Source organism: Xiphophorus hellerii, chromosome 9 (genome assembly GCF_003331165.1).
Source record: "Xiphophorus hellerii strain 12219 chromosome 9, Xiphophorus_hellerii-4.1, whole genome shotgun sequence".
In the NCBI taxonomy this organism is placed as follows: Eukaryota; Metazoa; Chordata; class Actinopteri; order Cyprinodontiformes; family Poeciliidae; genus Xiphophorus; species Xiphophorus hellerii.
In genome coordinates this window covers 25,208,304-25,222,760 of record NC_045680.1, presented here as the reverse complement: position 1 = coordinate 25,222,760, position 14,457 = coordinate 25,208,304, and the positions used below count along the sequence as shown (strand labels likewise).

Here is a 14,457-nt window from a genome sequence, read left to right as displayed (position 1 = left end):
ACCTCATAAATGAAAACATAATTTGTTTAAAAAGAATAAACAAATGTTAACCAGAATATTTTCTTTGATTAACTTTCAGTTTGTTTTAAGTGACGCATTTAAAGGTACAGTATGTAACTTTTGCAAAAGTATGTTTTGTATTTTATATTTTGGTAAAACTGTCACCATATGAGACAGTTAATCTGTGAAGAAACGCACTGCGCTCAAAATCAAAATGAACAAGTCAGAGCCAGGAGGAGGGTCTTAGTGCTGACAATCAACTTTGTGTATGTGCTGCTAAATGTGGTAATGGAGAAACAACTTAGCGTTCCAGGAAAAACCTTCATCTGCAGTAGCTGTGCTATCTAGCCTTAGCATTCAAGGCAGGTGAACTAGCTATAGCATAGCGGAGAGAAAAAGGGATATTGTGAGGAGCGCATGCACAATGGTGATTGACAGCGCTAAGACCCTCTTCCTGGAACTGATTGGTTGTTTCTGACTGAGTGATGTTTGTTCAGATGACAGCAGCACCATAGGGAGAAGGCAGAGGAGCTTGACTTTTTTTCCCACAGATTATCTGTGTTATATTTCACTGTAACATTTCTAACAAATAAAACTATTTTTTTTATAATAGTTACATACTGCTGCTTTAAGTGTAGAATCAAAAGCAGAAGAAATCAGTGAGGTGCAATAGGTTTTTCACAGTGCTGCAGTTGATTGAATATCCCTCATCTTTAAATGAAAGACTCTGAATGCTGTCTGCAGTCTCACTGACGAGGTTCGTCTCGCTGCAACATTGTTAAAGTTGAAATTCGCTGTTCGGTCTCCAAAAGTGTCTAAATTGAAACTAAATTGAATGCAGCCAACCCCCGCAGAGCAGACTGGTCCTCCATCTACTGAACCGGTGAGTCACACTGGGCACCTCTGCACATAATTAAATGGAGTCAACACGCTGTGCAGCACAATCAGTGTTTATTCCTCCTTAATTGCATTATTCCTAAATTATTTTCGTAATGAAAGGAAGCCAAAGTCCTGCTTCGATAGTGGAATTCATTTGCTGTTGTTGTTTATTGAAGCTCTGGTCAGCTTTAACTTCAAGCACTTTTTTGTCATTTGAGAGGCACTTCTTTATCCTAATACCAAAAAGAAAGGTTTACCAGTGCTGCAGTCTAAATACATAATTTGTAGTATTGACTTAATAGGCCACAAAGTGTTAAATAATTAAAGTGACCTCCATTAAATACACCCATTACCCCCTCTGATAATATCTAAAAGGGATTTCTTCTTTTCTCAGCCGCATATTTGGAAAAAAACAAATTTTCTTCCTTGTGCTCTAGCTGTTGAGATAAGAGCCCTAAACTATCTCATTTTGTGCTTTCATTGTTCACAAATGGCAGTAAGTGCAATAACCTAAAGCAAGCTGAACTGTGCAGGGACTGTAATGTGCCGTAAAATTGCATTTTGAGCTCTTAGAAGATGTCTTGATGAGGTGTCTGCTGACTGTGCTTGGCGGACTCCTGGTTTATAAAAGCAGGTTGTCCCACAGCGGGGCCCCAGTTTTCTCTGGTAATTGGCCCTCATGTTGCCAACTCGATCTGAAAAGTCTTTGAAGGATCGCACCAAGACGAGACTTTATTAGAACTAAAGATGTAACTGGAAACACTCTGCTCAGGAATCTGCTGTATCTGGTTTGCCAATTATTAGGATGTCTGCATAGTTATCAGTTTTACTCTGTGTTTTTATTCTAAATGAGGAGGGTGAGCAGATGTGGTTCTTATGTTTTTCTGTGCTGTTAAGGGACATGCACATCAAAGGTACTGAAAAGATGTTTTGATTAGAAATGAGTAGATAAGTTTTGTGGCTGATTTTTTTTCTAATTCATTTTTTGTTTGAAAAACTTTGACCTGCCAATAATGATTTTAGCTCATTTCTCTTTGAGGGGTAGTGTAATCTATTTATTTATTGATGTACATCATGTTATAATGTTATTCCCTCATAAAAAACAAACCTGGAGCGTTGTTTTGTTTTTTTCTTGCATGTTTGAGAAATTCTTTAATCCCCATGGCAACCATTCAGCTGTGCAAAATACCTGGGAGGACCTAGCCCCGCCTTCGAAGATGAAACTCCTCCTCTGAGTTGCAGTTTTCAAGCTTCTGAGCTTCTGCCTCACAGAGCAGCTCTCCCTTGTAACTCCCCCACTCAGCTCCTTCAGACTAGCCAGTAGCAATTAGCAAATATCTAGTGGGACTGTGCATTTACTGAGCTCATTATAGGAGCTACTTCTCAGTGAAACGAATGAAAAAAAGTTGTTAAAGGGTTAATAGAGGAGCTATGTTGTGATGACTTTCTGAGGGTGGAGTTTCAGAAAAAGGAGGAGTTTTTAAAGAGAGAGGCCCAATTTCAAGGCGTTTAAATTAGGAAGTAAAATGCCACTATGTGCATGCAAAATACATAATATTGTCCTTTAAAAAAAATGAAAACTATAATCTTAAGAGACAAAACATTTCTATTAGGAGTGAAGTTGACATCGTGTCCTGTGTCCAGAGCATTTACAAGATTGTACTTTTATGCGAAAACAAGGTGATTACAAAGTAAAAATGTATAAGCAGTTAACATGGGCAGCGTTGATGATTGTAAACATCTGTCCAGTCTAGTTGACCCTTACTTTAACTCTGACATTTCCAAAAGCTTGCAAACGTTTAAGAATCCCGCCCACAACAGAGGTTGTAGCTCAAAACAAAAACACTAAAACAGCATAAATTTGAGTCCTAGCTTTTGATTTGCAGCATCCATGCTAATAAATGTTGTGGTCGTGACTTAGTAAAACTTTCATTTATCAGGAAAAAAAAATTCTGTGTCATTAGTCGTCTGAACATTGGATGACTTTCAAGATTGATGATCTTGATTCTTCCCTAATAATTTCTTCAGTCACCTGATGACATTTGAGCAGATTTAGCAAACATGGGGCTTTGTAAGAAACAATAAATATGCTGCTGAATTACATTTCATTTTAGTAACTGTTTAATAAACAGTTACTAAAATGAAATGTAGTAACTGTTTTTAATGTTCATTTGACCTTCTACCTTTACAAGATGCTGCACAACCACTATGCTACTTTTTATATCCTTAAGAAGAAATAAAGAAAATGCGCTATAGGCCTCAAATCGGAGGAGATTCCAGCAACTTAACTTGCACAATGATCTTGCATGACAACATCATCTGCAGCCAGGCTTAAATAGAAGACAATGTCATCAGGTTCACACTCAGAGCTGCACAAACAGCATTAAACATTTAAATGCCTTATGTAAACCGATGATTTGTCCTCTCTAACCCTGCTGAAGCTCTACAGCTGAAGGAAAACTGCCTCTGTATTTGTCATTTGCACAGAAAGCCAGTTTTGTTCGCAGCTCAAACTGAATAGAGGGTCAGCGTGACAATATGTGAAGGAGTAAGATGACATATAGACTTAATTTGACAATTTCCTCCTACTTTTATTCAAGTAAAATTCATATTTTATCCTCAAAATATCTATGCTTCCAAGATTTTTGTTTTTGTTTTTCCAAATTTAAAAAACTTTACAGCTTATGCAAAAGTTGCTTCATGACATTTTATTTATTAGAAATACTTACAATGTTACTAGGTAAGTAAAATATAGTTTTCCATTTCCTGTTATTTCTAAAGGTTTGAAGGTATTCTTATTGTGACTGAACTCTGGGTGGGGCATCATTTAAATAGTGGATCTGATGGGAAAGACTCAGAGTTTGACTTGGTGGTGCTAACAGAATAATATCGCTGGATGGTAGAGGAACAATATTTATGACATTAATAGTCAATAAATGTGAGATTCATATAGGGTGAAGTTTGTTTGGGGCCTTGAATGGAAGAGAATAACAAACATCTAACAGAGAGTTTGTGAAGTCGGCCATTGAAAGACTAAAGATGAGGTGTCCCAAGTAATGATCTCTGTGGTGCTTTTTTTGGGAAGTGCAACAAAAATGATGAGAATTGTTAAAAAATAAATAAATTAAACAAAAGCCTAACATCTTAAATAGGTCTAGGTGTATAACAACTCTGAAAACAAAAATTTCACAAACTTAAAACTATTTTCAATTTTCCAAGGACCTAATTTCCATTCTAAAAAATAACAATAAATTAAAGTGGTTTATTTCAGCTGTGCTGCTGGACTGGAGTTTGTACGGATTCTTTAGAAAAACTAAATCAAATCACGACATACAACAAACCCAGCTTGCTGGCGTGTTTTTTAAGTGAAATAAACAAATAGCTAGCCTGTAATGCAAATTCAAATGAAGTCATTGAAAAGTGCCCAACCTTCCTGTGATCAACACTTCTAGAGCAAAGCCAGAGTTCCAGGTCTGAAGGGAATTTTAAATGCCTGAAAGGCCCTGAAGGCCAGAATATTAAAATATAAAATATTCTACAACACTCAACCCACTCTAAAATCTCAGACTCCACTGAACCCAAACTATTTGCTCTACTGTATTTTTAATTTATTGAACCCATCCAGATTATAGTTGAACTTCATAGTTCTCCTGTTTCATTCTTTTCTTTTGAAATGTAATAAGATGATTGTGGTTCATTTCTCCAGTCCCATAAAGTGAATATTGGTGCTTTTATCTCCAGCCCTGCTTTAGACCGTACTTCTGTTTCCACCTAACCTACTCGGTGTTTTGATTCCTCCCATAATATTTTGAGCTGGTCCAAGTTTTCAATTACAGCAAAAAATCTGAAAACATCTTTTGCATCCAAGATTTCTTTATATAACATAAAGAAGTCTATAAAAGCAGAATTCATCTGCAATATGCTTGATATGGTTTACTGGTAATAAATAAGGTTTGCTGAGGTAAACTGGTCCTCCCTGCGGTGGAGGAAATTAGTCTCTTCAGACTTTGTATGCGATGCTCTGTTAGAGGAAGGAAAAGGGTCGTTGTGCCCATCCCTGAGTTTCTGAAGCTTTCAGCTGTGACTGAGAGGCGAGGGAAGGCTGTCTCATGTTCCCTGAGCTGGAGGAGGATGACTCAGCTGCAACAGTGTAACATTGGATAAAACTCGCTGTCCATAATGAAGTGATATTTAAATTCCGCTAAGGGATGAACATGTTGCTCACAAAAGAATCAATTTAAAACATCCATGGTGTTATTGAAACTCAGAAATACTGTATGTCCCTTGAACTATTTTTGTTCATCAAGCAGCAGAACCTCAAATGTTTAAACATTCAAGCAGATGTTCAGTTTGCATTTCAAAGACACTTAAATGAGGAAAGTTTTGCGTCTTTTATTTGGAATTATCAGCAAATAATTCCAAATAAATTATTTGGAATTATTTATTTGGATTCAAATCAATAATCAGACAATCACATTATCTGAGACAATCTGATAATATGATTGTATCAGATTGTGAAGAAACAGAACCTGCTGACTAGTGTTTGTGAAAGCTCCTGGCTCAAAATTTAACACTTATTTATTAAGTGTTCAAAATTCTGAACTATGTTCACAGCTCCAACATTAAAGCTCCAGTATGCAACTTTTCTAAAAAAAAAAACAAAAAGAAAGAAAAAAAACATATCATAACAGTGTAATATGAGACAGATAATCTAAAGAAAAAATCAACTTCCTCCACTACTATTGGCTTCTGCAAAAATGTGCTGCTCTCGATCAAAAACAGTCAATCAAAACCAGGAGGAGGGTCTTAGGACTGACAATCATCCTCATGTATGCACTGGTAAAAGTGTTGATGGTGGAACTGTTTATCCGCCGACATCGGAGGTCATGCTAACTAGCCTTAGCATTCATAGCAGGTTTTGCTTGTTTTGTTGCAGATTTTGTAGCTGTAACATAGCAGAGAGCAAGGGGGAGGGTGTGAGCATGACTGACAGTGCTAAGCCCCTCCTCCTGGTTCTGATAGGTTGTTTCTGACGAAGCTGTGGATTTATATAGTTATGACTTATAAACTCTGAACATGTGCCAATGAGTCCCATGCATCTACTTTGTTTGCTATCAAGCTAACTTTATGGGCTTTACTGCCACCTGCTGGTCAAGGCAGTTTGGATCTAATATTATATATATAATTTATTAACTTTTTAGGTCTATGCACACTAGAATGATGAGCTACTAGGTTATCTTTAAGTCAGATGGCTTGTACCCAAAATAAGAGCTTTGGAGCAACGTTATTCAGATGATGTATTAATAAATCAGTGTAAATAATCAGTGGCTGCACATCAGTCTGTGCCTCGCAGCTATGGAAACTAAGTGAAGGCACAGCCGCATGTAATTAGTCTGGCTGATAAAATCTTCCTGTAAACAATTGCAACTGGGCCGCCCATTTGATGAACTGTGAATATAGCACAGATTATATTTACTGAGGGAGGCTGTCGCTGTGTATTTGAAGTGTTCACTTGCGGTTGGTTTCTGTTGCATAAATAATGAGTTCAGTTTCACCAACTTTTAAGAGCAATAAAACCCCTGAGTGACTACTCCCCAGGCTGTACATGTTGACATTTTGGGCGGGGAGGCAGACTATACTGTTGCACTGAGAAATTATTACTCTGGAGTGAAAGACATAGAAGTCACAGATACGACTATTTTATCATCAATTATCTTCCATTCTGTAGAAAAGACACAAGCAGAGTTTTGAGTCGAATCCCGTTGGCTTCTGTATTTTTCCTGCTTCAGTACCTTTCATTAATAAAATTTGTGAGATAAACATAATTAAGAACTATCTATCACTTGGACACTTGCATCCAGCCGGTTTCTGTAAATGATTAATGATGATGTAGCATGCTATTAGTATCTCTAAAATAAATAAAAAGCTAAATTTCTATCTCCTAGATGATTATGTTCGAGTCATGACCATCGGACCTAAGCGGAGAAAAGCCATGTAGTTTAAGATTATTCTCATTTACTGTTTGCACTGTGAATTCATATCATATTCTGAGCACATGTTTTGAAAGGCTGTGCATTTTGTTGAATATTTAACTTAATGTCACTTTGTCCAATGTCGCACCTTAAACCATGTGTTGTGTTTCATGTTACAACACATTCTGAATGTTTTTTTGGGGGATTTTATCATAGAATAACACAGAGTGGGGTATAATTGGGAAGCAAAAGAAAATAAACATGCATAATTTTAATATTTTGTTTTGCCTTTGTATTCAGTTTGCGTTTCAGAGTTTTGAGTCTTTCCGACAGATTCTGAATTGCAGTTCGATTTGGACTTTGACTAAGCTGTTATTTGTAATGGTTACCTTTAAACTTTTGAGTTGCTCAGTGGGATAGTCAAAGCTCGAAAGATTTTGACTTTAAGCTTGTCCACAGCATTTTTCTTAAACTGTGATCATTCTGCTGTTTGTTTTCTAATGCTGTAAAACACTATAAAAGTTTTTGACTGGAATGGCCAAAATGTGGAAAATGTGTTGGCTTTCAGCAGTGTAAATGTACGACGGTAGTTGCGCTTCTAGATTCATTAAGAAGCTATTTTCTCCTGCACTTAGGATGCTCATTTGCTTGATTCAAGTTTTTCAGTGAAACAATGTTGCTGGGAATAATGTAGTTATTTAATCTAGAATATTTAAGTGCTCAGTTCACGGGTAGTGAACCGAAGCACAAAGACAATAACACTAAAGTGTTTGTTTAGTTATTTAACGCAAGTCTTATAATTGCGACATTCAGCAATGTTTTGCTTCCTTGACACGTTTCAGGCCTACTTGGAAACGCAATCATCACAGCAATCGTTGTATATTCTAATCAAAGCGTTCAGTGGCTCGCTCTCAGGCTTCATATAACTACTGTCTGCTCTGTTTGTGAACAGGAATACGTGAATGTAGTGAGAAAACCATGTAAAAAAAGCTTCATTATCTGATGGTGTTTTTATGTAGAAGTGTTATGCAGTTTGGAAAAGTCTAGGATTTCATTTTTAAGTATATTTCAGGTCTGGAGAATAATAGACAACCTGATATGGGCAGATTTACACATGTGCCATATTCTTCCCATTTCTTGATAATGGATTCAACTAAACTCCAGGGGATATTCAGGGCCTTAGATTTGTACTTGTATGACTTATACGTTTCAGTAACCTTTCGTCTTTTAGCACCACATAGCTGGACCTCTGTTGAATTAGGTCAGTCACTTTAAATGAGGTGAATATTTATGCAGTCACTTATTTTGGGTTGGTTTTATTTTTTTTATTTAATTGTCTTTATATAGTAGACATTAGTTTTCACGTTGACATCAAACGGTTTTTTGTAGTTACGCCGGTAAAGCCAGATTTTGTTCATCATGATTGATTTGTAAAATCAATAAAAAGGGTAATGCATCCAAAGGAGTAAATATTTTTACAGGCATTGTTCACCTTATACAGCCATCCATCCTTTCTCTGTCCATCCATCCCTTCATTATTTATCCATCCATCTGTCCGTCTGTACCTCCATCCCTTTACCTGTCCGTCCTATCAATCTGCTCATCCTTCCAACTGTTTATATATCATCCAACATTGGAAATATTTACTTTATTTACCATTTGCTTTAAAGTAAACAAACTCTGCTTTCTTGGATTTCACCTCCATGTTTTTTATATTAAAAGCTATTAAAAGTTCCCAGCTTTTAGGACATCCAAATGATTTGCAGCAACAGATTGACTCCAATTACATGTGGACCAGATGCCACACCTGACCCTCCTCAGTCACCTCTTCGCTCTAATGAGCTCCCTCACCAGGCTTGACAGCCATGACAGAAAGTCTACTTCCTGAATGTCTCGTTCATCCTCTAATGGAAACTATCGTTTTCTTTTCTTGTCTTGTAGTTGGAAAGACATCTCTGATCACACGGTTCATGTATGACAGCTTTGACAACACATATCAGGTAAGTGGTTGTTTATGTAGCTGGTTATTTAGTCTGTAATGTTACAACTTATGTGTTTCAGTCAGTCACAAGGGTTGTAAGCCTTTCTTTTGATATTCTTTATGAATCAAACACATGTACTCCAGAAAAACCAGCTTTACTAGAAATATCCGCCATGTGTAAAATGACAGAACATGTTAAAACAGCTTTTCGACTTTTGAGTCGAAAAGCTTCAAAAGTACCTATTCTCCCGTGATGATTAGTGGGTTTGTTTTTTTTGTTTTAAGTCTGTTTTGCAGAGCAGCTGAACCTCACTCGCAACCCTGAAAACAGAATATTGCTTCTGCAGCTCCAGCACTTCTGGAGATCTTCGTGAGCATCTGCAGGCCTGCAGACGCTTTAATAACGCCTGCGGGTTTATTGCTTTAAAAGCAAAAAAAAAAAAAAAAAAGAATCTACTTACGCAGTTATAAAACTGGAATTACACATAAATCTTTCACCCTTATGGATAGCGTAGAATGAGAATTTCCGTGTCTTTTAGCTAATTTAGTTCGCGATCTAATATATGTAAAGAGGTTACGTTAAGAACTGCAGCGTTGCATTGTGGTTATTAGAGCAGGCAAAGCGAGGAAAGCAAATAAGTTTGAGCTGAACTTGAAATTAAAAAAAAAAAGAAATTGATTTATCTTTTTGTGCATATGCAGTTATACTCCAAATTATGGCATTTCAACATCAGTAACCAGATCAATGCTGTTTTGAAGTGGGAGGCGGCGGGCGTGGACGGGTAGCAATACACCAGTGGGTGATACAAAAAACAGAGGTTCATTTCTAACCAACTAGATCTTCCTGTGATAGACTCTGAGTCTATGTTGCTGCTGCAACCTGCTGATCACACTCTGTGAAGCTTCCCTCTGAGAACATCCTGTTTGTAGCTTCGCAAGCTGGCCAGTACTGATCGATTGTTTGGTGTCATCTTGGTCCCAAGGTGTCAGCATGTGAGCCGCATGAAGATGAGGACGGTTTAACCACAAACTACACTAAACCAGAACAGCTGGTGGATAAATTATGGACACCAGTCGTGGTTTTTGTGGTTAATCGCTGGAAAAACAGCATGCTATATAGTAAGAACTGGAACATTAAACAATAAAAAAGGGCAAAGAGGAAATGTCAATAATGATAACTGTATACTTTAAAATGCAATACAACAGACCTAAAAGGCAATATGGGGGAGGTTCTTTCAAAATAGAGAAGAGACTATAAATACTACGTTGAACTTCATTTACATTATTTTCCTGGTCATACTCAAACATATTTACATATTTTGCAAATGGGATTAGTACAGTTGAGAAAGTGCCATTGTTAATCCATAGCGTCCTGCAGTCCTGCAGAGAATCTAGTGAAGGGTAAATGGACTGAATTCATAGAGCGCTTTGATAGACATAGTGATTTGTGCTCACAAACTACACACTTTTATACACCGAGGCATATTAGCATGTGGCAGGAGGAGGATGAAATCGGACCCACAGCTGTTGGATTTGAACCACCATCTCAAAATTGGCCACTTTCAGAAGTCTTTCAGTGTTTTACTTAGGGGCGGGCATTTATCATATCATTCATCATTTATCACAATGTATTTCTTATGAGTTTTGATTTATTGTTGTTGCGATAGATTTTGATTGTTTAAAATCTCTCAAAACTGTGATATTTCTGGGATTGATAGTTTTACTATTATCTCTGCTGTTTTTTCACTGAGTATGAATAAACATCAATAAATTTGAAAATATGTTTAAATGCAGTTGTTGTGTGCAGTTTAGTGATACCCTACAGAAGTGGATTACACATTTTGTTAAGAGGAATATAGTCACGACCAAAAGAACTTAATGATGCTTTCATTATCACAAAATATCGTTTAAGTTCATATCACCCACTAGCAATTTTATTATATTTTCTGAATACATTTTTAATCTGTTTTTTACATATGGAAACAGATTCAATCCTACAAACTAGACTTTTATTCTCAAACTGTATTATGATAATTATTGAAAGTGTTCAATTTTAATAAAAGAGAAATATTGTGCTTATTGTTTTAGCGCTAAGAGAAAGTCTAATGTGTGAATATTAAAGTGCATCAGAATGCAGAGTATTTCTCATCGTCATAAATACTAATGAACACAATTATTTTTTCTAGGACACCCAGTTTTTTGTTTTTTTTCTTATGAATCACATCATTTTATTTAGGAATCAGGAACAACCTGCATTATGACTTACTCACCCTCGGCCGCTTTGCACTGGACTCGTAACCCACCCATGTAAATTTCAGTATTTCATATTTCACTACCCTGAAGCTCTAGCTGCATTCACATCTCTGTTGGTAGCTCACAGTTAAAAAGCACCCAGTTCATAGGCACTTTCTTCCACTCGCGCTTCAAAAATGTTAAAGTGTCATAACATTGTTATTGTACGGAGTTATGATACTCGAGACAACAGCTTTGTCAGAGTGACGCTCTCACCCAGACACATCGCACTTTTGCCAACGTTGCACACACCTCTTGATGGCTCTGGAAGTGAGCTGTTTTGCCATCTGCTTGTCGTGGCAGGCCCAGGAGAAAACCGTGTGCATGTAGCAGCAGCAGGGCGGTAGCATGGTGGTAGCAGCAGGGGGCCTCCTGCTATATCACTAGCCTTCCAAATGCATCCTACATATGTGTATTTAGAAGAAAACTCACATTTGGGGGCCTTTAGGACGAGAGGTTCCTCTGTATAACATAAGGCTGTTTAGTTTTGTCGAATAAAAAGAGGAGGCATGCACCGTCTATAAAAGGAAGTTGACCTCAAATTGCTTGTACCCTGATCTGATGAATAGTAGGAAATAAAATGAACTTTACATTTTTACAAAGTTAACTCATGCGATTGATCTCAAAAGCATAACACATTAATATTACATAGCGCAGATTTGCATTACCTATTTTGACCTAAAAAGTGAGGAGAGTCAAAGTGGTGTGCTCAGCGGCACATTGAACTTTAAAATAACACTCTGATGGATCTTTGGATAAAACCAAGGTAGTATGTACTGTACATATTCCAACTATTAATTATCCTTCCACCGAAGCACAAGCCGTTTATAAATTAACATTTCTAAATTGACGTTTGAGACTAAATTACTTCTTTTAAACCTTCCTGAGTATTAAAACCTGGAAAACAAATTGATTGACAGCGCTATATTTATATAAAATAAGAATGTGAGTTTCTTCATGTGAAACTCAAACTTGATGTAACCCGTACAAGATTTTTGAATACAACATGTTTTACCCGAAGCTGATTAATGGAATGATATCTGCATTCAGGGAGAATGGAAGAGCTGATTGTCCAAAGCATAATAAACTCATTTATTAGACATGGACATGCATTGCTGCCAGTAAATTGGGGTCACTGCTGATTATTGATGATGTGACTGTTGATAGAAGTGGCACAATTACAGAGCTACTCTCTAATTCTAACCATTATAGGACAGCACTTCAGTGTGTTGATGGATAAATAACAATAAGGTAATTTTATTGGGGCCTGCCATAGCAATGCATGGCAGGCTGCATGCATTGCCTGCATAGCTATGCCTTGCTATGTAGGTATAGCAAGACATAGCTATGCCTTGGAGGCATTGAAGCAAGGCATTTCAATGCCTCCATGCAATGCATGGAAGGCACCTATTACTCTACACCTCAAAATAACTGCCGCTTCCTTTCACCATTAATGCTTGTACAGCTGCGTGCACCACCCACTGTGTGTGTGTGTATATATATATATATATATATATATATATATATATATATATATATATATATATATACACACAGTGTATATATATAGCCAAATTCAAATCAGATGAGCGCGTTTTCTGGTAACCAAGTGCCATGAAGTAAACATCTGATTTTTACTTTTGCAAAATTGACCAATTGTAAATTTCTTGTGTCTAAGCAGTATTTATAAATAACTTATGTTTCATAAACAATACTATTTGGTGTTAAGAGGTGAAAGTTTTTTTTCTGGTAATGAACTGCCACGAAGTATAAATCAGATTTTACTTTTGTGTTGAATGTCTGTTCTACAACATATTTTTCACCAATGGTAAAAAAAAAAAAAAAAAAAAAAACATTTTAACTTTTCCATCTGCACAATTCTTGTAGTAGTGTAAGTTAAGTAGTATTTCAAAAGAGCAGAAGAAATCTTATGTTTTTTGAATGATGACATTTGTTATTTGTTGCTAAGAGATGAGCGGGTTTTCTGGTAACCATGTGCCACGAAGTAAACATCTGAGTTTTAGTCTTGCAAAAGTAAAAATCAGATGGCAGTACATTGACAAACATTAGCAGTGCACTGCCCACATTAGCAATAGCCTTTTCCCTAAAATAAGCTTTTTAGCTATTTTTTTTTAAATTTATTAGCTATGTTTAGCACACCGAATTGAGGAAGTCAATGTAAGACAACATGCTAGTTATAGCCCTCTGCCACTGGCAGCATTTAGGCTAATTTTAGCTTATACACTAATTTGCACAGAAAATCTGTAGGTTATTCACAATAACGCTCAAAGTGAGAGGGTGGATTCTTGTTCCTGATGCTAACTATCTGAAGCAGAACAGCTACTTTTCCCTCCAGATAATTAACTGAAACTCTGTCATCCTGTAACTTTAAACCCTGTCAAGTGTACGTAAAGATATTTAATGCCTCCAGGGGTCATTTTCTCTGTCTGGTGACTTTCGCCGCTGCGCTGTCCAGCTGTTGGACACTTAGCAACACGAGTGGAGCAGCAGCGTTCCTCGCAGCTGCTGCCACTTTTGCCTTCTGCTACAGAAGTGGTACATGTTTGTTGCTGATCTGCAACAAACCAATTAATATGTTGGTGCACGTTTGTTCATTTATTTGTTATTATCTAGAATTTATGATGATCATTTATGAATGACTATGTCTGCATCATTTTCAGATGTGGCAGACGCTCTATCAATACATCTGGGGCAGTGTGGCTTGTCTGTAGTCGATCTTACCCCAAGGCTGCTGCTGTAATTCCCAGGCTAAGTGGTGCTGGATAAACTCCAGTCTGGATATCTATTAGCCATTCAAGCCAACATTTAATGTAATCATCATAAGAAGTATGTGGGGACTTGGTTTCACACATAAATGGCATTCTGCAGAAGTCTGGAAGTAATGAGACCTGAAGGGACAGGCAGCAGGCTGGCACTGAATAGAAAGCATCTGCTTATTGAATGAAGCGCTCATATTGTGTTTAATGTCAGTCTTTACGCCGACACAGCTGTGGCTGCAGCAGCTGGGAGGAATGCGGCAAGCGGGTTGGTTTTCTGTTTGCTTGTTTAAGGAAAGGTATGTTTTAAAGAAAAGGCTTCATTACCTCTATTTAATTACGATGGTATATTAGGCCCTTTGTAGATGGGGGAGGGAGGAGTGGTACATTTTTTTAGATATCTTTTTCTGGATATCTCTGACTTTTGAATCTCTGAAAATTTCTACGTTTTTTTTCTAGAACATTTCTAAAATTCACCTCAAAATTTCTGAGATTTTTTTTAGCAATTTTGGGGCTTTTCAAACTCAAAAATGTTCTTCTTTTTTGTTTTTTTTTT

At 36.9% G+C, this 14,457-nt stretch overlaps 1 protein-coding gene across 2 annotated transcripts in view; it reads left to right on the top strand.

Annotated features, from left to right (window-relative positions):
- The window catches only part of rab6ba (RAB6B, member RAS oncogene family a), a 58,419-nt gene that overhangs the window by 14,170 nt on the left and 29,792 nt on the right, over positions 1 to 14,457 (top strand). For both annotated transcript variants that reach the window (XM_032571190.1, XM_032571191.1), the window contains exon 2: positions 8,793 to 8,851. In XM_032571190.1, coding sequence (XP_032427081.1) covers positions 8,793 to 8,851 — 59 coding nt within the window. The remainder of the gene's footprint in view (positions 1 to 8,792; positions 8,852 to 14,457) is intronic.